This window comes from Salvelinus fontinalis, chromosome 17 (assembly GCF_029448725.1).
Source record: "Salvelinus fontinalis isolate EN_2023a chromosome 17, ASM2944872v1, whole genome shotgun sequence".
In the NCBI taxonomy this organism is placed as follows: Eukaryota; Metazoa; Chordata; class Actinopteri; order Salmoniformes; family Salmonidae; genus Salvelinus; species Salvelinus fontinalis.
The window spans coordinates 34,864,858-34,890,536 of NC_074681.1; the positions used below are offsets into that span (position 1 = coordinate 34,864,858).

A 25,679-nucleotide genomic window follows, 5' to 3' on the forward strand; every position below is an offset into this window, starting at 1 on the left:
GGGAATCGAACCCACAACACCGGTATTCCAAGTGCCACGCTCTACCAACTAAGCCACATGGTGTTGAGTCTAGCCTTTTGTCCTCTGTGCCTATTCAAGACTAAGGATGGACGATATGTGACACATTTTCCTATTCAAATGTGGCCTAATGTCCCATTCTGTTAATTGTCTTGAATTGGGTTGGAATTGGCCTCGACTTTGGACATGACATGTATTAAGTGCAATGGCCCACAACTAAACTTGAAATACACGTAAAGGTGACTAATTACGCAACGTGAGAATTGTCTGTTAATGTTGAACGATTCAATAGGCTAATGGTTAGGCAATTTGGTTAAGTGTTTGTTTGAGTCGGAACGTATGATGATGAGTACAAAATCAAACATTTATAGGGCACATTCAAAATGATCCTTTAGGCATATTGTTTACTTATCGTTTTATATTTCCTAATTTAATAAATTAAATAAATGTTATGTGTTGTTATGATTAATTGCCTCTACGATTTCTTGTTATAATTTCATTTCCATCTATCTTTCAAAGCATATTTAAAAAAAATTATTTAACCTTTATTTAACCAGATAGGCTAGTTGAGAACACGTTCTCATTTACAGGTCGCAGTTGTAAATATTGATATTGGTCTCAGGAGCAGACAAGAATTGTGGGTTATAAAATAAAAACTTATTTCTGGCTGGGATAGAAACCAAATTATATCTCTCTTGTGGTCTAGGCAAATCCTCTCCCTCTGAAGACAATTTCTATGGTGCACTGAGGACAAAAGGCTAGACCAGCGATTGGCTGATTCGCAAGTGCGCTGAACAATCTCTTGCTCGCGCAGTCAGCCCCTCTATTCACATTTAAATGAGGCGTTATAAATACCTACTACTACTGGCACTGTCGTTGCGCTTGAGGCTGCATAACACATCTAGTACCCGTCTGCGCAAAAGTACAGCTCGGCTTTGTTTGCAGCAGGGACCGGCGGCCATCTGTCCCATTTACGGAGTGTAACGGTCGTGTGGATTTACCAAACCTCGGGCAGTGTCTGGGTTAAACTTCTACAACATGGCCCCCACTCACAATATCAAAAAAGAACTGAGTAGAGACGAAGATGAATACTATGGCATTAAAGTGGACAGAAAGGTAGGCCAAAGTGACGATAATTGTCGTGTATTGAGTGTTCTTTGGTTTGACTAAATGTAGCCTAATTTATTAATGTGGCGGTGAATTATTTTTATTTTTTTCCAGATCAGAAAGCCGTTGGTTGAAAAAAAGAGACGGGCTCGCATCAATGAAAGTTTACAGGAACTCAGAGTTCTTCTCGCAGACACAGATGTACGTTTTTGCACATCTTATGTCACTTTATATCACATGTCCCCTCTCTTTGTGTAGTCTATTGTCGTTGCATTGTAAACCAGTTATTTACATTGTAGCCTATCAATATGCCATTCACAGTTACAATCAAAGATGGAGAATGCCGAAGTGCTGGAAATGACTGTAAAACGAGTGGAGAGTATCCTTCAAAACCAAGCACAAGGTAAACTATAGGATTATGCACTTATGCACATGTACATTTTCACCCAACTGGTAGAATGTTGTTTGTGTAAGGCCTATATTCAGTGTGTCTCATTAGTGTATCTCTCTAGCTCTGTTTCTACCTGCCTCTAACATGCGTCCTTCATTCTGATCTTGATCTGATCTTGTCTGTTTACACTTATAAGATCTGATCACAATCAGATCACAATGCGTCTTTTAATCGTCTACACCTGTCTAAAAATGTGAGCAACATCAGAATGTGAACAGGATCAGGACCAATAATGAATGTTAGAACCAGGTATAAACGGGGCTTCTGTCTGTGCTCTGTCAGAGGTAGACCCAGTGACCCAGGAGGCGAGTGAAAGGTTCGCTGCTGGCTACATCCAGTGCATGCATGAGGTGCACACCTTCGTGTCCAGCTGCCCGGGAATCGACGCGACTCTCGCGGCGGAGCTCTTGAACCACCTCCTGGAATGTATGCCTCTGAACGACGAGGACAGACTCCAGGTGATGCTCCAGGATATTATGGCGGACTGCTCCACTAATGGCAGTAGCACTTGGCCCAGTTCTGACGGCATTTACGCAGCACTGGTCTCCCCTGGAGGAAGGAGCATCCCCAGCGGAAGCTCCTCAACCCTCTCCCCAGCGCCCTCCACCACCTCCAGCGATGGCCTGTGCTCGGATCTGGACGAGACTGACTCTGAGCAGAGCCACATCTCTGTGGACGCTGAAAACCAGGATGTTCTGAACATGCCCAGAGTGGCCTATTCCAAGTCCATGTGGAGACCTTGGTAGAGCCAAATTACTGTAGGCCTACAACTGTCAGTTACTAGAGGAATAGACTAAAAATGTTATTGTATATTGTGTTTTATTCTGTATATTTGAAGATACTTGTAATCCTTGTAATCTTGTTAGACTGTTGGATGAGAGACGTAGGAATAGCATGAGAAGTGGGACATTATCACTACAATGACTATACTTGGTAATGCAAAGTCTGGTTGCAAGTAGGCTCGAGGTGGCATCATTTTAAAAAGCAATTTTTGTGTCTTTTAGCCAGAATTCTAGGTTGTACAGATGTAAATATGTATTTGTTGATAGTATGGCTGTATAGAAAGTACCATGTCCTAGTAAACCACACCCAGTAATGCCGTGTTGTGTGGAAATTATTTTATTTGTGTAGGTTTAATAAAATAAATATTTTATGTTATCTGTAACATTGTAATAACAAATGTTTTTCAGACAAATTGTCATGCACTGATGTAGTTAATTTCATTAAATAGATTTTCTCTTCATATTGGACTCAGTTTATTCTATTTACTCAGCGGTGAACATTTTCACATGAAGTAATGGACAATCTCAGTGCTAGAGGTGTCACCCTGTTTCAACTCCAGGCTGTATCACAACCGGCTGTGATTGGGAGACATGTAGGGCGGTGCACAATTGGCCCGGCGTTGTTAGGGTTTGGCCGGGGTTAGCCATCATTGTAAATAAGAATGTGTTCTTAACTGACCTTCCTAGTTAAATAAAATAAATATTGCTGTAGCACACTTCGAAAAACGGACCAGAAATGGTTTAAATTCTTTCCTGCTAAACTAGCATCAAACAGTCATTCCACAGTAATCACATTTCAGCAATACACTGGTAGCACTTGTTTTTAATCATATAAGCACTGTGTGCCATTAGTGTGTGTGTGTGAAGGTAGGCTTTGAAGTTTAATTTAGGACTACTTTAGCACAGCTGGACCAGTGGGCCTTTATCAGGTGAGAATGCCTGGCTTGGGCCTTCTTGTCTTGCCTGGCTTGCCTGGCTACTCCTTGCTCTGCTCAAACACTAAGCCACGCCCACGGATGCTAGTTTCTTCTCAATGAGTCTGGATCTGAGTTCCTCCCCAATGATTTCAACACCCTTAGCGGAGTTGCCAACAACCAGATGTATCCGGTTTTCAGGGATACAGCTAATTCAACCTAGTCTCCTTTTCTGCTAAAAAAACGTATGTCGGAACTCCGCTCAGGCGTTTTAGAACTCGGCTAGGCATTTTCTTTTTCACCTGCCATGTTGGGTTATTCTAGAACACACACATTCAAACCATTCTGATTGGTCCCAGAAACCGATGGGTTGGGCCAAGCCAGAACAGTGGGGTAAAGCAGAGTTTTTAAAATTCTCTAATTGGTTAGAAATTATTAAATCGCTGATGACTTTTGTACAACACCCCTAAATTTGACATCACAAACGACTTCTGGTGGCAGTCTAGACTGAAGTATGTAGGGAACATAGAGCAGTGGAAGAATTCATTTTGAGTCGTCAGGCAACTTCTTCTCTACAATGCAGTGTGAGATCTGGCACCTGGTTCATTTGATGGCCTTCATTGGTATTCTGACAGCGTTAAATTCCTCCTTAAAATATGACAAGCAGTAATACTACTAGCCACTTAGCAATTTTATGAAGTTGGCTTTAGATACCCCGGATAAGTTCCCAATCACCCAACCTCATAACTAGCTACCAAGAAGGCATTTCAGGCTATCAATCAAGTTAGTGTAGCCAGCTTGACTAACTATCTTAGCTGGCATGACTGTTGGCAAGGTTGCTAGACTTTAGAAAAACAAGCAATAACTAAATGTACTGAATAAGACTCAGAGTCCTTTCAATCTTTTACCCAGATGTTAGCAGAGATGCAGGGAAGATTCTTTTGTTTATTTAAAAAAGAACCACAAGTCAGGGGGATACAGACAGCTCAAGAGGAATGCTTAGAGTTAAGCATAATGATTATGGCTCTAGATTGCAGTAAAAACTATTTGAATTCTTTTTTTAATTCTGAGATTTACAGATCACAGCATAGCCCCCTCTGGCCACCCTCACATATGTTGTGCCTTCCCATATTTTTGGGCTGCATGATCTCAGACATTTGTATTATTTTATTTAACTAGGCAAGTCATTTAAGAACAAATTCTTATTTACAATGATGGCCTACCTTGGCAAACCCTCCCCTAACCTGGACGACGCTGGGCCAATTGTGCACCGCCCTATGGGACTTCCGATCACGGCCGGTTGTGATACAGCACAGGATCGAAACATGGTCTATATTGACGCAGTGCCTTAGACCGCTGCGCCACTCGGGAGCCCATGAACATGTCCTTAATGCCGAACAGGTAGATGGACACCAAAATAACATTTCTCTCTGCTCACAGCTTTTCTTCGATCTCTTTCAGACGAAAGTGGCACTCTTTTAACAAGTAGAGCGTTTGAACATGAAAGATGTCGCAGCAGCACACCACATCAAAAGCACCTAACATGAATATCAAAGCGCTTCTCCTCGGCTCAGTGGCCGACCTGTAAAGTGACACCTTGGATGTTGCTCTGATGTCCTCAAGTGTCACTTCTGACACATCGATATTTACTAACGTCTACTAATGTTACGATCCTGTTATTCAGGACATCTCTCTCATTCTTTCAAACCACATACAATGAAAACAGTTTTTTTTTTTATCAAAGGCTATTCCGTTTATCAATAATAATTATTCTCCTCATTGTATGATTGAACAGATATGTATTAATGATGTGAAATGGAATGTAAAGAGATATTTAATTCCTTATCGCTACCCCATACACAACGCAGCGTGCGTGTTGGTTTGTGACAACTCAACAACATAGTCAAGCCAAGGTGGCTCGATAACGATTGGATAAATTGTATTTTAATTCTGTACCTGAATTCCACATTATTAGGACACATTCACAGACTGTTTTCAGTTTGTGATAGAGCCGACTCCGGATTAGCGGAACCCCAGAGGTGGTGTCACAGCAGGAGGGCAGTTGTCTAGTTTCACACCTGATCCTCAAATTGGGAGAGGTGCGAACAGCGAGGGATGTGAATGACGATGGCCGCTTTGATCCACGCTGCTAAAAGCCGTGGGAGAATCTTCCCCACCGTCTGTCCGCCTGTCTGCCTTCCTGTCCAGTTTCCACTGATAATCTAGCCATGCTATGGGTTTTTGTTTGCGACCATGAGGATTTTGTAACCCTCTCCTCTTGCATTTTTAGGCAAATATTAAATGTTCTTTCTATACTGCAGGGGAAACTGGAAATACTAAAATAGCCTACAGTTTTTGATGGGCCTATTTTGAAATGGCATTGCCATTCAATTCGAACGGGTAGGCCTAGGCTACTGAAGTGAGCATATGGCCAATTCAACCAGTAGCCCTTCTGTGTGTCAGAGACCTCTATAAACCCAGAACGCTCCGACTCAAACTCCAATTCAGCAGCTCTGCAAGAGTTAGAATGTCAAAATACGTTCCTTGAACACCAAATATTGATTTTCGCTGGGCAACTATTTCCTTTTGTTCGCTCCCATTACAGCCGTTAAGTACACCCAAAAAAGGTCCAAAGATAAATCTACATACAACCGAAAATGCCTCTTCCGAGCGGTTGTAGACTTCCGACCTGTGCGTTGCCACATACGGAGCTTGGAGGTGCCGGATAGGCATTGTTTTAGGTTGCTTGTCAATTTTTATTTAGACCTTTTTTGGAAGTACATACCGATCGCAACGGGAGTAAATGAAGATAGTTGCTCAGTGAAAATCCATACTTGGTGATCAAGGAACGTATTTTGACATTATAACGCTTGCAGAGCTGCTGAATGGGAGTTTGAATCGGAGCTTTCTGGGTGTTAGAGAGGTCTCTAACGCAGATACTTGGTTCAATGGCCAATCATCTCACCAAAGGTCAATTTCTGTAACTGCTCAAGTCGTTCACACAAAGTAGGCCTACTTATTATCGAGGTCCTCTCAATTCTCAAATTAAGAGCGTGCCATTAATGACCCATTACATCTTCTGCCTAAATTAACCTAATTAATAAAGAACTAAAACCACGATGAAAGAGTTGCAGTGAAATGATAGGAAACCCATGAAATGGGCCTTTTCGGTTAAAGGTATAGCAGGTTGTGAACGTCAAAAGAAGCACTTGGGAGAGGATATCTTTCTTTATAGACAATAGGCTATTTCCACTGAAAGGTAATAACCACTAGGCCTAATATCCACAATGGCCTGCTTCCTGAAAACACACAAACAAGAAAAAGGTATCCTAACATTTGGCATGAAATAAATACATGTAAATTAACCCCTACTTGATTTTATTACATTTGTGTAACATTTTTGTGTTTTCATAAAGTAGCATAGAAAAGTGTGAATATATTGAAATCTTTCATTTTTATTTTGAAATTAACACAGAATAGCAAATTTATTTATTTTTTACTGTAACAGTCCTGACCTGTTTTATGTTGTTTTTTATGTGTTTTTGGTCAGGGCGTTAGTTTTGGGTGGGCAGTCTATGTTATCTGTTTCTATGTTGGTTTTGGTTTGCCTGGTATGGCTCTTGATTAGAGGCAGGTGGTTTGCGTTTGCCTCTAATTAAGAGTCATATTTAGGTAGGGCATTCTCACTGTTTGTTTGTGGGTGATTGTCTCCTGTGATGTCTTCGTTGTGTTCGATGTTATTCACTATCGGGGCTGTTTGGCTGGTCGTACGTTTCAATGTAACGTTCCTGTTCGTGAGTTTACGTTTGTCGATGTAAGTTTATGTTCAGGTTCCGTTCGTTACGTTTTTGTTATTTTGTAAGTTTTGAAAGTGTTTTGTTTTGTTTAGTCGACGTCGTATTTGTAATAAAGATGGCTTATTTCCCTGACTCCGCATTTTGGTCAGAAGATCCTTCTCTCCTCACCTCGTCCGAGGATGAGGAGAGCGTCACCCGTAACAGAATCACCCACCAACAAACTAAGACCAAGCGGTATGGGAATGCTCGACGGAGCAACAAGAACTTCTGGACTTGGGAGGAGATCTTGGACGGTAGAGGACCTTGGGCTCAACCAGGGGAATATCGCCGTCCAAAGGAGGAATTGGAAGCAGCGAAGGCTGAGCGGCGCTGGTATGAGGAGGCAGCGCGACGACGCGGTTGGGAGCCCGTGAGTAAGACCAAAAAATTTCTTGGGGGGGGGCACACGAGGAGTGTGGCAAAGCCGGGTAGGATACCCGAGCAAACTCCCCGTGCTTACCGTGGAGGTAGAAGGCGTCGTACTGGTAAGACACCGTGTTATGCGGTAGAGCGCACGGTGTCCCCAGTACGCGTGCTTAGCCCAGTGCGGGCTATTCCACCTTGCCGCACTGGGAGGGCTAGGTTGGGCATCGAGCCGAGTGCCATGAAGCCGGCCCAACGTATCTGGTCTCCGGTACGTCTCCTCGGGCCGGTGTACATGGCACCAGCCTTACAGGTGGTGTCCCCGGTTCGCCTGCATAGCCCAGTGCGGGCTATTCCACCTCGCCGCACTGGCAGGGCTACGGGGTCCATTCAACCTGGTAGGGTTGGGGAGGCTCGGTGCTCAAGAGCACGTGTCCTCCTTCACGGTCCGGTATACCCGGTGCCACCTCCATGTACCAGTCCTCCGGTGGCAGCCCCCCGTACCAGGCTGTCTCTCCGGGTTCTCTCTCCTGCTGTTTCCTCCTCTCCAGCGCAGCCGGTGCCTAGACCACGCACCAGGCTGTCTCTCCTTCTCCTCCCTACAGAGTCATCCGTCTCCCCAGCGCCATCTGAGCCATCCGTCTCCCCAGCGCCATCTGAGCCATCCGTCTCCCCAGCGCCATCTGAGCCATCCGTCTCCCCAGCGCCATCTGAGCCATCCGTCTCCCCAGCGCCATCTGAGCCATCCGTCTGCCAGGAGCCTGCAAAGCCGCCCGTCTGCCATGAGCCTGCAAAGCCGCCCGTCTGCCATGAGCCTACAGAGCCATCCGCCAGACAGGAGCCGCTAGAGCCGCCCGCCAGACAGGATCTGCCAGAGCCGCCAACCAGACAGGATCTGCCAGAGCCGCCAACCAGACAGGATCTGCCAGAGCCGCCAACCAGACAGGATCTGCCAGAGCCGCCAGCGAGCCATGAGCAGCCAGAGCCGTCAGAGAGCCATGAGCAGCCAGAGCCGTCAGAGAGCCATGAGCAGCCAGAGCCGTCAGAGAGCCATGAGCAGCCAGAGCCGTCAGAGAGCCATGAGCAGCCAGAGCCGTCAGCCTGCCATGAGCGTCGAGAGCCGTCAGCCTGCCATGAGCGTCGAGAGCCGTCAGCCTGCCATGAGCGTCGAGAGCCGTCAGCCTGCCATGAGCGTCGAGAGCCGTCAGCCTGCCATGAGCGTAGAGAGCCGTCAGTCTGCCATGAGCGTCGAGAGCCGTCAGCCTGCATGGACCTGCCAGAGCCGTCCAGCCAGGACCTGCCAGAGCCGTCCAAACAGGACCTGCCAGAGTCCTTCAGCCGGGATCTGCCCCTTGTCCCGGTGTTGCCCCTTGTCCCGGTGTTGCCCCTTGTCCCGGTGCTGCCCCTTATTCCGGTGCTGGTCCTTATCCTAGTGCTGCCCCTTGTTCCGGTGCTGCCCCTTGTCCCGGTGCTACCCCTTGTCCCGGTGCTGCCCCTTGTCCCGGTGCTGGCTGTTTATTTAGGGGAAGGTAGTGTTAGGGTGGTCATTAGAAGGGGTAGACAGAAGAGGGGAGTGACTATGGTGGTATGGGGACAGCGTCCTGAGCCGGAACCACCACCGTGGTCAACTGCCCACCCGGACCCTCCCCTGGACTTTGTGCTGGTGCGCCCGGCGTTCGCACCTTGAGGGGGGGGTACTGTAACAGTCCTGACCTGTTTTATGTTGTTTTTTATGTGTTTTTGGTCAGGGCGTTAGTTTTGGGTGGGCAGTCTATGTTATCTGTTTCTATGTTGGTTTTGGTTTGCCTGGTATGGCTCTTGATTAGAGGCAGGTGGTTTGCGTTTGCCTCTAATTAAGAGTCATATTTAGGTAGGGCATTCTCACTGTTTGTTTGTGGGTGATTGTCTCCTGTGATGTCTTCGTTGTGTTCGATGTTATTCACTATCGGGGCTGTTTGGCTGGTCGTACGTTTCAATGTAACGTTCCTGTTCGTGAGTTTACGTTTGTCGATGTAAGTTTATGTTCAGGTTCCGTTCGTTACGTTTTTGTTATTTTGTAAGTTTTGAAAGTGTTTTGTTTTGTTTAGTCGACGTCGTATTTGTAATAAAGATGGCTTATTTCCCTGACTCCGCATTTTGGTCAGAAGATCCTTCTCTCCTCACCTCGTCCGAGGATGAGGAGAGCGTCAGCCGTAACATTTACACATTTTAGAGTGACTATCCAACAACACAAATACAGAAATACAAGACAAACTGTACAGAAATATTTTTGGAAAAGTGCAGGTCGACAATTTGTGTGTTTAGAGTGTTCACACATTTTTTAAACGCTATGCTTAATCTTTGAAGAATAGACAGGAGTCTTGACAAATGCCTTCGACATCTGTTCCAATTGCTTTATGCCCACGTAATAAACTACGCAGTTGTAAATGACAACTTGTTCTCAACTGCCCTACCTGGTTAAATAAAGGTGAAATTATTATTTATTTTAAGTGCTTTGATTGCTATACAGTTCCAAGGACAGCAAGCCTGATAACGCTACAGTCCCAGTCGGTATTCACGTAATAATAAGGAATTCCCCTCGACCACCGCAACAAACTGAGGGAAACCAACATACTGTAATGACCTGACTAGATCATAAAAGAACAACTGTCCAGACAGAGGATTGAGTTTACGAATGGACGGTTTATTAAACCAACTTTACACAGGCTACTGTTTGGCCGTAGCCCACGCCAAATAAATGAAAGATAACCAACAAGCCAATCGTGACCTTCTCTTGTGAAGCCCAGAGGTAAGAGAGAGAACAAAGGCTAAACCTGGTCTTAACTTCCAATGCTCCATCCCCCTGCCCAACCCCCCTCCACGCCACTCCGCCAACCGCCAGGATGCCCGGCATCAGAACATTCCAGGCATTCCCGTGATTGGCAGATAGCAGGTTGATTGACATGTCGGACCCCGCGAACACTGGGTACTGGTCAGTACAACACAACCACCTACTAGCCTAACACATAACACACAGCTGTCTGTGCGGGTCGCTACAATACTTTCATATCGACCCCATTGTAAAAGAGACAACTTCGTCGTTGATGCTGAAAAGATGCTGTGTTGTTCAGTGTACATGTAACCAGGTCCAAAAGCCTGACCTAGGGTTTGCAATGCTCCCAGGTAAGGAAATAAAGCCTGCGAGAAAAGCCCTGTGGCTTCATGCTATTCGGTGTGGGAGACAGGGAAATGTGGGGACCCGGGGTCCATGTAGGCAGGGGCACAACTTTGGTTTTAGAAGTGTGTGTGTGTGGGGGGGCTCACCTAAAGCTCATTTGCACACAATCTAATAAGACCCCTTTGGGGTCACTTTTATTGTAAATAAGAATAGAATATGTTTCTAAACACTTCTACATGAATGTGGATTCTACAATGATTACGGATCATCCTGAATGATGAGTGAATAATGACGAGTGAGAAAATTATAGACGCACAAATGTCATACCATGACTGAGGCATTCAAACACATCTGTATCAATTCATCATCATCAATAGTGTCTCTCAGGTCTTCCTCACATTTTTGTTTTACATGTTTAGTGTCACTGGGAAAACCTTTATCAACTTTAGAGGTTTGTCAGACTCCCTTAAAATAGTTTCAAGCTTCTGGATTGTCTAGTGTTTGATGCACAGAGAAAATAAGAGCCAAAATATGCTTGATCCGAAAATGTGGTGTGACACAATTGAGAAGCCTCCGAAGGAACGCAGAGGCCAAATTGCGCTCTGCACTGCATCACTGTGCACCTCTCAAATGTTGTAACAATGCGGATGGCTCCGTATAGCTCCGCATTGACATGATTAGTTGATGGTAGGTGAGGGCGGGAGGTCCTGTATAAACACAAACTCACTTCCTTGACAACTTCCTTCACAACAGCTCTGCGCTGCTCGGCGAAGAGCAAGAAGTATGAACGCTCTGACTTCTGCAGAGGCCGTGTCACCCGTAAATGCTGCATGGCCAATGCAGACGTCGGAATGATCGTGCTGCGCCTTTAAAGTGTTGCATCTGCAAAAGTTCACCATAGCGACATCACAGAATGGCCTTCCCTGGTTGCCTGACCCTGCTGAGACCCCTGTCACCATCTGATCCTGCTCAGATGAGGCATGACAAATAATACATCGGTGTACATTTATACATTATATTATCCAAGAAGAGTGTCAATGGTTCAATAATTGAAATGACCATTATTCCCAGATCCCAGACTGTATCCTACCCATCAACTCAAGATGGAACGTTGTATCCATTCACTGGTTGTTATAATATACTGCAAAAAAAATAAAAAAATAAAATATCACCTGAGCTCCGTAGACTGGTCTTCCCTGGCTGTCTGACCCTGCAGGGACACCTGTCACCATCTCATCCTGCTAAGACATGATGAGCATAGTGTTGTGTACTGACTGTGCACCATGACAGTGAAGCCTGTAACATTAGAGCTGTTTATACCGGGCCAGATAGAAAAGTAGGGAATTAGCTAAGGAAACTGACATAAATATGGTAACATTGCTCTACTGACTAACAAAAGCACACATTGCACTTTCAAAAAACATCCGAATATCGGTCTTCAAATTGTTTGGCCGCTGTATTCATCATTTGATTCAGGTCTAGTGTGATTGAGGTAAAAATAATAGCTTCAATTAGTGAGCTCATTAGCTATCGAACGTTAGCCAACTTTTGGCTAGTTCAGGTGGTACATCAACTGCCGAAAACTACCCAAGTCAATTTACTTCTGTTGAAACTGTACAAAACATTCTTAAAAACACACAACAGCTGTTAGATACTGCTACCTCACAGATACAATAGATAGAGGCTAGAGCTGAACTGGCTGTGGTAGCTATTAGCTAGCTAGGTAGTTCAATCCCTTCAGACACAATTTCAGTCGAGAGGGGATGAAACATGTAACGTTAATACATTAGCTAACGCTGCATGTCAGTTACACTACTAACTCTAAAAAAAATTAACAGCAGTTGCCTTTCCAGCTACGTCAGTCGAATAATGTTCAGAAAGTGGGGTCATGCCCCCTGTCCCCAGTAAAAGTTGCTCCCCTGCAAGTAGGTACACGTAACTATGTGTGTGGCAAACATTTCATCACAGGTAAGACATTTAACCTGTTTAGTATAGTCCGTTTGTAACTCCACTCACTACTTGTAGCTGTATAGTCTGTTTGTTTCTGTTGTTGGTCTTGGCTAGCTAGCTGTAGCACTCACTCATGTGACTGCTAGCATCGTCATGAAGATGCTTGAGTGAAGCCCTTACAATTTTACGTCTTTCTAAGTAGCGAGACTGCTCGGGAGCAGGCAATGTTGAAAAGTAATAGACATGTTGTACTTGTCTTAAATGTAGTTTTGTAATTGACTAAAACAAGTAGACAAGAAAATTGCGTTTGAAAAAGGTCAAGTTTTTGCTGTGAGCCAATAGGGTAACCTAGGTAACCACCTATCTAATACCGACTGGGAAGATGCTTAGTATTGTGTTTGGGAAAGCTGATCCTAGGACACTCTTTCCTCAAAGCTTAGCCAAACACATGAAGTTCCTCCCAATAGACCTCTTTCTGTATTTGCAAACATTGTTGCACAAGAGTGATGCGCGCAAGTTATGACAGAACACAGGGTACTTGTTATAGAATGCCCGCAAAAAAATACTATTTACATGTTGCTTAGGAGTGTATTTCACACTACTTTTGGATTTTAAGGCTCGTATGAATGTCCTGTTTAATATTATGTTTGCGTCCTCATCGCAAATCAACTGCATTAAATGTAAAAAACACAACCAGTAAAATGGCTCTTTGCTTAGCTTTTGCTACAGCCTATGTCAATGAGCGAACCAAATATAATCTTAGCGACTGTTCATTTAGAATTAAAACTTCCTATTGTGGATCGCTGGGACCGCATTTTCCATTCATAACCATGTCGTTAACCATTTGTTTACACTTCAGTCATGTTACCTCATTGGCTAGCTAGCTAACAACCTGGTAACATTACCAGTATATCCAAACATTTGGGGGCATAGAAAGAAGCTATCCCTTTTCCTTTCTTCAGGAGATCAGTGATCATAGAAAATAATGAATGTCAGATCTTCTGCCGTTTTTAAAGAGACAGTATATAATTTTCAATGTAATGCATCTCGACAGTGCTTTTACACAATGTAGGAACCTAATATTCCACGAATGACTTTGTAATTTCAATGACAGGTATTCCTATCAACATTTTGCCAGGTCGCAATTGTAAATGAAAACTTGTTCTCAACTGGCCTACCTGGTTAAATAAAGGTTAAATATAGATTTTTTTTAAGCTTTTACAATAAATTAATATCTTATATACATTTATTTTCTAGGGAAAATCATGTCCCTCAAAAGTACCTAGAATTCGTATAGGCCCAATATAGGCTGTATTACAATAAAAAATAATATATTCTGGTGCTCCTACATTTCATGTGGTGCTCCTAACTTCTTTAAGTTTGGAGCACCAGTGTTAAAATGTTGATGCTAGCCCCAGGGCTCTAAATTAACACAAATACAAGACTACTACAGTCAAAACGTTTTCAATGAAAACAATTAATTTCAATACGTGAAAAAACAATAGATAGAACATGAGCTGTGTTGTGGACCCACTGTAACTCACTCTTCTTTTTCCTCTCTCTCACACACACACATTGAAAATGAATTGACCAGGTGGGATGTAACAGTCTGTATGTTCCCTAGTCTCTCAGGCGGTAGCAGAATTTCCATACAGTTTAGTTTGTTGTAGAAAAGGTTTGTACCCGCAGGATGCAAGCAGTACTAGGCAGTCTAATATGTGGCGGCAGGTAGCCTAGTGGTTAGAGAGTTGGGCCAGTAACCGAAAGGTTGCTGGATCAAATCCTCAAGCTGACAAGGTAAAAATCTTGTTGTTCTACCCTGAACAAGGGTACTGTTCACCCGGGAGGCTGTCATTGTAAATAATAAATTGTTCTTAACTGACTTGCCTGGTTAAAAAAAAAAACGGTCTTGTCAGGGACAGCTGAGGGTGGGACTTGGTGAATAATTGATGTCCCTTGAGAATTAGTCTTTTGCGGAGGTGATGCGGCTACAATTAACAGGGGCAGATTCAGGGGGTGGATGTGGCTATGATGATCCAAGGCCAGAAGAGGGACAGGTGTCCATGTTAAAGGGCTCCTCGCTGGGCTTCCTGGAGGGGCTGACCTCCTCAGTCTCTGTGTCTCCCATATCCAGGCCAGGCTGCTCCTCAGACAACAACACCTTTGGAGTGTCCTCCTCACAGCCCACACTTAACAAAAAACAACACATTTCTGTTAGTTACTTTCAGACTTGCTTTTGACAAATGTGAATGACTGCCTGTAGTGTAAGAGAGCGAGAGAGAAATGAAGAGAGAGTGATTGTGATAACGAGAGAGGGAGGGAAGAGATAGAGAAAGAGAAAGAGAGCTCACCTTGAGGTCCATGACCTTGGGCAGCCCTCCTCTCCTCATCCAGGGGTGGACCTCCACCAGTTCTTTCTGCTGCTCCCCGGTGAAGCACGGCTGGCACTTCTGCATCACAAGTAGTTTCTCTCGGTCTTCCCTAAGCACACTCTCAATGCCCCTGAGTAGCCAAGGAACATACACATTCAGTATACTGAACTATGTGACTTATACGACCAGGTGAAAGACATACAGTGCCAGTCAAAAGTCTGGACACACCTACTCATTCAAGGGTTTTTCTTTATTCTTTTACTAATTTCTACATTGTAGAATAATAGTGAAGACATCAACACTATGAAATAACACATATGGAATCATGTAAACAAAAAAAAGTGTTAAACAAATCAAAATATGTTATATTTGAGATTCTTCAAATTAGACACCCTTTGCCTTGATGACAGCTTTTCACACTTTTGGCATTCTCTCAACCAGTTTCATGAGGACATCTGGAATGCATTTCAATTAACAGTTGTGCCTTGTTAAAAGTTTGTGGAATTTATTTCCTTCTTAATGTGTATGAGCCAATCAGTTGTGTTGTGACAAGGTAAGGGTGGAATACAGAATATAGCCCTATTTGGTAAAATACCAAGTCTATATTATGGCAAGAACAGCTCAAATAAGAAAAGAGAAACGACAGTCCATCATTACTTTAAGAGATTTAAGACAAGAACATTTCGAGAACTTTGAAAGTGCAGCCGCAAAAACCATCAAGCTATATGATGAAACTGGCTCTCATGAGGACCGGCACAGGAAAGGAAGACCCAGAGTTAACTCTGCTGCAGAGGATAAGTTCATTAGAGTTACCAGCCTCACTCCTCTTTCTATTCTGGTTAGAGACAGTTTGCACTGTTCTGTGAAGGGAGAAGTACAAAGTGTTGTACGAGATCTTCAGTTTCTTGGCAATTTCTCGCATGGAACAGCCTTCATTTCTCAGAACAAGAATAGACGGATGAGTTTCAGAAGAAAGTTCTGCCCTTTTGAGCCTGTAATCGGGCCCACAAATGCTGATGCTCCAGATACTCAACTAGTCTAAAGGCCAGTTTTATTGCTTTTTTAAATCAACACAGCAGTTTTAAGCTGTACTAACATAATTGCAAAAGGGTTTTCTAATGATCAATTAGACTTTTAAAATGATAAACTTGGATTAGCTAACACAACGTGCCATTGAAACACAAGGAGTAATGGTTGCTGATAATGGGCCTCTGTACACCTATGTAGATAGTCCATAAAAAAAATCAGTTATTTCCAGCTACAATAGTCATTTACAACACTAACAATGTCTACACTGTATTCTGATCAATTTGATGTTATTGTTTATGGACAAAAAAAAAGCTTTTCTTTCAAAAACAAGGACATTTTTAAGTGACCCCAAACTTTTGAACGGTAGTGTATCTGATGTTGAACTGATCTTCAGGGTCCACTAGATATGATATCTGGAATAATTCAAAACTAGCCTTGAAGAAACCACACATTTTCTCTCAACCCACTTTGCCTGACAACTTGTGCAAGAGCCCCATCTTATAGGCATACATTAGAACTACAAGCCAGCAACTAAAGACCTCATACGCTTCCATCATCATAAGATGCATCACACAAACATACATAGATTTTCGGGATCCATTGAGGACATGAATCCAGCAGGTAAATACAGGGAGGGAGTAGGTGGGAGTGGGTAGTATCTATGCTGTGCAATGTATTTCCAAAAGATGCTGTGTTCCATCTAAAAAATGTGTATGACCTACCAAATAAAAACCAACAAATATTTCTAACCCCAGCATTCATGGGCACTCATCATTTTGGGAAACATTGCACTAGGACTCATACCCTGGGTAGAAGTTGTCTGTAGTCACAGATCTAGGATCAGTTTTGTAACGATTGTCCTCCTCCTCTTCGTCCGAAGAGGAGGAGTATGGATTGGACAAAAGCGCAGCATTGTGATACGACATAATGGATTTATTAAATTAAAGATGAAACACGAAGAACACTTGAAGAACTTACAAAATAACAAAACGAAAGTAGACAGACCTGAACAAGAGAACTTACATATACACGAAGAACGCACGAACAGGTACAGACTACAGAAACAAACGAACAAACGAAACAGTCCCGTGTGGTGCACATACACAGAAGACAACCACCCACAAACAAACAGTGTGAACAGCCTACCTATATATGATTCTCAATCAGAGGAAACGTCAAACACTTGTCTCTGATTGAGAACCATATAAGGCTAATTTCGAATGATCTAAACATAGAAACACAAAACATAGAATTCCCACCCCAACTCACGCCCTGACCAACTAAACACATACAAAAAATAACAGAAAACAGGTCAGGAACGTGACAAGTTTACCCTCTCCTTATCCTTCCTCTAAACCCACCCCTTCAAAAATCCCAAACTGACCCAGATATGCATTCACAGACAACTTTCTCATATTCCAAGGCACATTGCGTGTCGCCTCTCTCCTGTCTCCTCCCACTCACCGGGATGACATCGTAATGTCCTTCTATCTTGTGTTTGTTCTTGTTCTGCCAGTCTTGTAGATCAAATATGTAAACCCCCAAGACAGTTACAGAAGTGAAGTTTGGTACAGTGGAAGTGACTGGTATAGAATAGGAAAATAATTCTAACAAAATTAAAATAAGGCTAGGGTAGGTGTGTGTACAGACCTGTGCCACTGCCAGATACTCCGCTAGCTGACTGTCCGCTAGCTGACGTTCTACATCCCAACGTTCCACCTTTATTAGACATTCCGCTGTTAGACGTTCTAGCTGATGTTGCGCAGCCATTAGAGCTGAAACCCATGGACCCTGAAGTGCCTGAGCTGGTGCCTGAACGAGAGTCTGAATGGAGCAGGATGTCCAGCAGGTCATTCGATGACGAATTGACGTCGCTATAGTTACCGTTGCCCGGCGAGCCCACCTGCAAGACAGAAGTCAAAGGATAAGGTCAACAAACAGAAGCTCCACTCTCAAGTCGTATTGTTCCCTTTTTTTGGTCATCAGTCCCATCCTTTGTTCTTTTGCTACTCTTCTCCTTCACTTCTCCCTCAAGGTCTAAGAAACGACTCAGTCATATTTATTTAACCTTTATTTAACCAGGAAAAGCCTATTGAGACCGAGTCTCTTTTTTAAGGGAGACCTGGCCAAGAAGGAAGCAACAATCAATACATTACATAATTTAAACATTCAACAAAACAACAATGTGATCCAGCCTAAAAAAAAGCATTTACACTCCTCTGTAACAGTCTCCCATCAATATTTTTAATTCATTCAGTGGCACTAACATATCTAGAAGAAGCATAGATTGTAGACTATTCCATGCGTCTGGGGCACAAGAAGAGAAGGTAGTCTTGCCTAATACTGTGAATGTCCTGGGGACTTTAAGTAGCAACCACCTAGCAGACCGGGTATGGTAACTGCTGGTGGTGAAGGAGACCAGACTACAGAGGTAAAGAGGGAGTTTACCCAAAACGGCTTTGTAGATGAACACATGTATCTTTCTGCGCATATAAAGTGAGGTCCAACCTACCATTTGGTACAATGTGCAATGGTGGGTGAGTGACTTGAAATTTGTAATAAAGCGCAAGGATAAACAAAGTCCAGTCTCTGTAAGACGGAGGAGGTTGCATGATAAACAAAGTCCAGTCTCTGTAAGACGGAGGAGGTTGCATGCAACAAGTCACCACGATCAATTACAGAGAGAAAAGTGGCCTGAACAAGGTTCTTTCTAGCCATAATCAGGAAGCAAGCCTTATTACGAAAATAACCCAATTTACATTCAAGCTTTGCCACAAGACTATCCACATGAACTTTAAAGGACAACTTGTCATCCAACCAAATACCTAGGTATTTGTAGGATGACACTTTTTCAATGGATAAGCCACCAGATGTGAAAATGCTAACTTTCTCTGGCAGAGTTCTAGCTCTGGTAAAGGTCATGAATGTAGTTTTTTGTTTATTCAAGACCAGTTTGAAACCATAAAGGGAGGCCTGCAGTGACTGAAAAGCAGTCTGGAGCTTTCAATAGCCTGAACCAGAGAAGATATTGTCCCACTGTGAGAGATGGATCGACAGAGGTCTGTATTACAGTAACTACAGTAAGTTATATTTTGTGGAGAGTTGCGATGTTATCCTACCTCGTCACTGCAACACCTCAGCCTAGAGCACACTATATTCCATGATAGTAGCTTGCAGACAAGGAGTATGTTGGAGTACAAGGGTCCCATTGGACCAGTCAGACTGAATGTGGGCTAAAGCGTTTAAAGGGACACAATGTTTTAGACATAACATTTTAGCCAGGAGACTTTTGGATTATTGCACTTCGACATGGCAGCACAGTTACTTCACACAGAATGTCAGAATTGTAAACCTTTTAATGATTCAATATAATTTGCATAGACTAGATGAATTGGTGAAGCTATAACATTATCTCCCAGGAAAAGCATTCTTAAAATATTCATAACAATTACAAATCTATAGCCTGTGCCAGTTGCCTGCCAGCTGAAGACAATAAAAGGACTGATTTGTGAATGACATAGGGGTTACGTCGCTTTTTACACATCCTAACCCTAGCCTAACACCTTCAGTCTAAAAGCAACACTTTTCTAGTTTTGCTGCCATTTTCGTGAAACTCAATACTGATGCCACAACCTTACACTAACGCTGTTTCTGGGAGAGTTGGAGGAACCTGTACTAAATCTGTCTGGGATAAAGGGAGGGAGGGAGAAAAAGAGGATACAGAAGGGGAAAGAGTGAACAAGGTCAAACTCATGAGGTCTGATATCAAAAGGCTCAGAGACCATTTCTATCTACAAGCTATCACACTGCTCAAGAATTGAACTGACCCCCTTTACTGACTCTCCGCACTTTAGCACACATGCACTCAGACAAATATACACCCAAACAGATATACACCCACACAGATGTACACTCACATATATATACACTCACACACCCACAAGGGTATACACTCACACACAGGTTTACACTCACATAGATATACACTCACACACCCACAATATACACTCACATAGATATACACTCACAGGTATACACTCACACACCCACAAGGGTATACACTCACATAGATATACACTAACACACAGGTATACAGTACCAGTCAAAAGTTGACACACCTACTCATTCAAGGGTTTTTCTTTATTTTTTAAACATTGTAGGATAATGGTGAATACATAAAAACTATTAAATAACACACATGGAATCATGTAGTAACCAAAAAAAGTGTTAAACAAATCAAAATATATTGTATATTTCAGATTCTTCAAAGTAGCCACCCTTTGCCTTGATGACAGCTTTGTACACTTGGCATTCTCAACCAGCTTCATGAGGAATGCTTTTCCAACAGTCTTGAAGGAGTTCCCACATATGCTGAACACTTGTTGGCTGCTTTTCCTTCACTCTGCGGTCCAACTCATCCCAAACCATCTCAATTGGGTTGAGGTCGGGTGATTGTGGAGGCCAGGTCATCTGATGCCACACTCCATCACTCTCCTTCTTGGTCAAATAGCCCTTACACAGCCTGGAGGTGTGTTGGGTCATTGTCCTGTTGAAAAACAAATGATAGTCCCACTAAGCGCAAACAAGATGGGATGGCGTATCGCTGCAGAATGTGGTAGCCATGCTGGTTAAGTGTGCCTTGAATTCTAAATAAATCACTGACAGTGTCACCACCAAAGCACCCGCACACATCCTCCTCCATGCTTCCCGGTGGGAACCACACATGCGGAGATCATCCGTTCACCTACTCTGCGTCTCACAAAGACACGGAGGTTGGAGCCAAAAAAAAATCGCAAATCTGGACAGATTTCCACCGGTCTATTGTCCATTGTTTGTGTTTCTTGGCCAAGGAAGTCTCTTCTTCTTATTGGTGTCCTATAGTAGTGGTTTCTTTGCAGCAATTTGACCATGAAGGCCTGATTCACGCAGTCTCCTCTGAACAGTTGATGTTGAGATGTGTCTGTTACTTTAACTCTGTGAGCATTTATTTGGGCTGCCATTTCTGAGGCTGGTAACTCTAATGAACTTATCCTCCGCAGCAGAGGTAACTCTGGGTCTTCCATTCCTGTGGCAGTCCTCATGAGAGCCAGTTTCATCATAGCGCTTGAAGGTTTTTGCGACTGCACTTGAATAATTTTTACATTTTCCGTACTGACTGACCATTATGTCTTAAAGTAAGGATGGCCTGTCGTTTCTCTTTGCTTATTTGAGCTGTTCTTGCCATAATATGGAATTGGTCTTTTACCAAATAGGGCTATCTTCTGTATACCATCCCTACCTTGTCACAACACAACTGATTGGCTCAAACGCATTAAGGAAATAAATTAACACCCAAACAGATATACACTCACACACACCTACCACTCTAATTATTATTACTAAATACTAAACAATTTAAACATTTGCCCCCCAATCCACACATCCCCAATACACATGTAAATATTGGACTATAAATTGTGCCTTCCTGTATTATACTTATGCTAAAATGTTTATTCTATTCTGCTGAAAACTTTACTTTATGTTCGTATTCTTATCTTTTACTATTTCTTGTTGATGCGTTGTGGAGAAGGAACCTGCAAGTAAGAATTTTGTTGGATGGTGCATACCATGTGTATCCCGTACGACTTGAAAATGCATATACCTGCTGAAGCTCCTTGACCTTCTCCATGGCTTGCCAGACCACGCTCCCCCGCTTCATGTTGACAGCGTTATTCCCTTGTGTGCCAACGGAGGGCACCACCACCATGCTGTCTTGTCTCTCCAGGGAGCACCGCGTCTCCTCCAGCTGCAGTAGGTTGAGCTGCAGGGGCGAGCTGCACCATGATTGGAACAGTGGAGGGGAGGACGCTTGGTCCCTGCCGCCCATGGTCCCATGCGGGGAGCAGCGAGACTGGGTGGTTTCCCCAGGTGGCTTGGGAGCCTCCATGGGCATGGAGAATGAGAAAGGCTGGGCGGAGACTGGGAAGGTCGTCAGTAGGGGGAAGGCCTGTGGCTGAGCCGGGAAAGGACCCTGGACAGGTAAGGTGAGGGATGTCTGTGGGAGGAAGGGCTGCGACTGAGAGGGGTAGCCGGCTTTCTCGGCCTGGTAGAAAGGCTGCTGTCCTGGAGCCCCGCTTCCCATTTGAGGGAACATGCAGGTGGGGAGAACCAGAGCCACCACAGGGGTCACCATGGGAGTAAAGAAGGGCAAGGGCTGGATGTTTGGTGGCGGGCACTGGGGATCCTGGTTGCACTGGCTGTCACCGAAGCCTGCCAATGAATTCTCTGGGCGAGTAGGCATGGTGCCAGCCATGGTGCCCGCCCCAGGGTAGACCTGGAGGGGGTAGACTGGCACCACGGTGGGGTAAGCCAGGGGCAGCAAAGTGGACTGGGAAGTGTTGGAGGGGGACCAGGAGGTCTGGTTGAGGCCCTGGTTGAGGAGGTGGGGTCGGGGCTGCGGCTGTCTTCTCCTATGAGACACGGAACTGTCGGACGACTCGTTCTGTTTCACCCGCTTAGACTTGGTCTTCTTGTTGCGCCCACTTTGACGGGCAGCGGGCTCGGCCTGTTTGCATGGGCGCACAGCGGGCAGAGCTAGAGATGGGGACAGAGGGGAAAGGGAGGAAAAGAGGGTGTGATTACATTATGTATTGGACTGTGAGAGGTTGAGTGTATGAGAACATTAAGGTGCTCTGTGTGTCTGTGTTGAATTGTACTAGCCCAAGTCTAACGACCTATACTGAGTTTGTATTGTAATGTGTGTAGAACATGTTTGCTACTGTACCATCAGCGGCGCCTTGTCCCTTCTGGCGCTCCAGGTATTGGGAACAGTTGGCCTGGAAGGCCTGGACTCCCCTCTGCTCCCTGAAGCGACACAGAAAGGTCTGCTCCTCCTTCTGGGTGTGGGCTACTAGGACTTGCTTGGTCAGACCGAGCTTCTTATAGGGCTCCCTCTCCAGGCTGGGAGGTGAAACAGCATTGGGGGGAGGCCCAGGGGTCTGGTTGCCCCTCTCCACCCGTGCCACAGATACATCTACGATGATCTCTGTACGGAGAAAAACAGACAGAGAAACAATTACGTACAACAAATACATAAAACACCCAACAGCTCAGGACATACAGAGATGAGAAGCTGTAATACCCTTAGCAACATTGATAAACATAGATACATTGATATTCATTACAGGGAAGCAGAGATGCAGAGAGGATGGTATAATGCACAGTGCATTTAGACACATGGCTTTGGTATAACATACATCATGGTATAGTCGAGGAACCAGACGACTGAATCTCTGAATGTTGTAAAATAAATCTGGCATGCAAGATGATGGAACATGCATGACCTCAGAGTACACACATGATACTGCATACATTACACAACATCAAGCTACATCCATACAACACACACACCCATGTACCTACGCACACACAGTCCCCACTTCCAAACACAACCCACCACCACAAACTGAAGACCAAAAAGAGTAGAACAGAATAGTAGAATGAGACATGTCAATGTACCCGTAGTGTATACCTGACTCGGGCTGCAGTTTCTTATCTCCTACATGGACGACGGTGCTGCTGTAGCTACACTGGCTTGCTACTGACACCACGCTCTCGGCTTTACCGCATGGTGGTACAGCAAGGGTCGCCAGGGAGGAGCCCACTGCCCCTGTGGCTGAGGTCGTAGCGTATGTCTTTTTGTCTGTGATGACGTCATCCACAGGGGTTAGACCAGGCTGATGATTAAACAGTGCAGGGTCTGCCAGGGTGATAGGGAGAGACTGAGGGAGGGTGACTAGGAGAGTCACATGTAAAGTCCCATAAATGCGGATTATAGAGAGATAGACAAAGAGAGAGTTTGGCTGTGTCTGATTCAGTTGGTGACCTGTCCAACAGAGCTTTGGTGAGACTGAAAGTCTTTCAACTAAATGAGTCTTTAAACTACACTGGACAAAATATAAACGCAACATGCAACAATTTTAAATATTTTACTGAGTTACAGTTCATATAAGGAAATCAGTCAGTTGAAATGAATTCATTAGGCCCTAATCTATGGATTTCACATGACTGGGAATACAGATATGCATCTGTTGATTACAGATACCTTTAAGAAAACCAGTCAGTATGTGTGACCATTTGCCTGATGCAAAGAGTAGATCATGCTGTTTATTGTGGCCTGTGAAAAGTTGTCTCACTCCTCTTCAATGGCTGTGCGAAGTTGCTGGATATTGGCGGGAACTGGAACACACTGTCGTACACATCAATCAAGAGCATCTCAAACATGCTCAACGGGTGACATGTCTGGTGAGTATGATGGAAGAAATTTTTATTTTTTATTTTTTTTATTATCCCATTTTCTCCCCAATTTTCGTGGTATCCAATCGCTAGTAATTACTATCTTGTCTCATCGCTACAACTCCCGTACGGGCTCGGGAGAGACGAAGGTCGAAAGCCATGCGTCCTCCGAAGCACAACCCAACCAGCCGTACTGCTTCTTAACACAGCGCGCCTCCAACCCGGAAGCCAGCCGCACCAATGCGTCGGAGGAAACACCGTGTACCTGGCCCCCTTGGCTGGCGCGCACTGCGCCCGGCCCGCCACAGGAGTCGCTGGAGCGCGATGAGACAAGGATATCCCTACCGGCCAAACCCTCCCTACCCCGGACGACGCTATGCCAATTGTGCGACGCCCCACGGACCTCCCGGTCGCGGCCGGCTGCGACAGAGCCTGGGCGCGAACCCAGAGACTCTGGTGGCGCAGTTAGCACTGCGATGCAGTGCCCTAGACCACTGCACCACCCGGGAGGCAAATGGGACATTTTCAGCTTCCAGGAATAGTGTACAGGTCCTTGCGACATGGAGCTGTGCATTATCATGCTGAAACATGAGGTAATGGCAGAGGATGCAATGGGCCTCAGGAGCTTGTCACGGTATCTCTGTGCATTCAAATTGCCATCGATAAAATGCATTTGTGTTTATTGTCTGTAGCTTATGCCCGTCCATACCATAACCCCACCGCCACCATGGGGCACTCTGTTCACAACGTTGACATCAGCAAACCGCTCGCCCACACGACGCCATACACGTGGTCTGCGGTTGTGAGGCCAGTTGGACGTGTTGCCAAATTCCCTAAAATTATGTTGAAGGCAGCTTATTGTAGAGAAATAAACATACAATTATCTGGCAACAGCTCTGGTGGACATTCCTGCAGTCAGCATGCCAATTGCACGCTCCCTCAAAACTTGAGACATCTGTAGCATTGTGTTGTGTGACAAAACTGCATATTTTAGAATGGCCTTTTATTGCCCCCAGCACCTGTATAATGCTCATAGTGTTTAATATACTTCTTGATACGCCACACCCGTCAGGTGGATGAATTATCTTGGTAAAGGAGAAAAGCTTACTAACAGGGATGTAAACAAATTTGTGCACAAAATTTGAGAGAAATAAGCTTTTTGTGCATATGGAACATTTCTGTGATCTTTTATTTCATGAAACATGGGGCCAACACTTTACATGTTGCGTTTATATTTTGTTCAGTATAAAGGAGTTTAAATATAAATACTGATATTTTGATAAATTGGTATGTGTTCATATGTGGAGCCAGACAGAATCTGCAGGGTGTTTTCCAACCAACACATTATCAACGTTGTCACACTATAACAAATCAGTGTATCTGTGACTATTAATCTAGCAGTATTATTTGTTTTAAATTTAATTCA

The 25,679-nt window shown here is 44.3% G+C and overlaps 2 protein-coding genes across 2 annotated transcripts in view; one reads left to right on the forward strand and one right to left on the reverse strand.

Moving 5' to 3' along the window:
• Positions 1–762: 762 nt before the first annotated feature.
• Positions 763–2,819, forward strand: LOC129814211 (transcription cofactor HES-6-like). The gene is made up of 4 exons (XM_055867171.1): positions 763–1,134; positions 1,240–1,326; positions 1,447–1,528; positions 1,859–2,819. Exons 1-4 carry the CDS (start codon positions 1,057–1,059, stop codon positions 2,320–2,322), a joined length of 711 nt encoding a protein of 236 aa, XP_055723146.1. The 5' UTR covers positions 763–1,056; the 3' UTR covers positions 2,323–2,819.
• Positions 2,820–9,719: 6,900 nt separating this feature from the next.
• The window catches only part of per2 (period circadian clock 2), a 34,959-nt gene continuing 18,999 nt past the window's right edge, over positions 9,720–25,679 (reverse strand). Inside the window, exons 15-20 of the mRNA XM_055867172.1 lie at positions 23,490–23,717; positions 22,743–23,003; positions 21,621–22,552; positions 17,630–17,882; positions 14,930–15,080; positions 9,720–14,767 (exon numbers count right to left, since the gene is read on the reverse strand). Of these exons, the coding sequence (XP_055723147.1) occupies positions 15,034–15,080; positions 17,630–17,882; positions 21,621–22,552; positions 22,743–23,003; positions 23,490–23,717 (1,721 nt within the window). The 3' untranslated portion in view covers positions 9,720–14,767; positions 14,930–15,033. The remainder of the gene's footprint in view (positions 14,768–14,929; positions 15,081–17,629; positions 17,883–21,620; positions 22,553–22,742; positions 23,004–23,489; positions 23,718–25,679) is intronic.

Bases quoted from the DNA above. Each gene is read 5' to 3' on its own strand.
- LOC129814211 (XM_055867171.1), top strand. From the start codon at position 1,057: ATGGCCCCCACTCACAATATCAAAAAAGAACTGAGTAGAGACGAAGAT. The intron at 1,135-1,239 runs GTAGGCCAAAGT...ATTTTTTTCCAG, and splicing joins GCATTAAAGTGGACAGAAAG to ATCAGAAAGCCGTTGGTTGA. The intron at 1,327-1,446 runs GTACGTTTTTGC...TGCCATTCACAG, and splicing joins TTCTTCTCGCAGACACAGAT to TTACAATCAAAGATGGAGAA.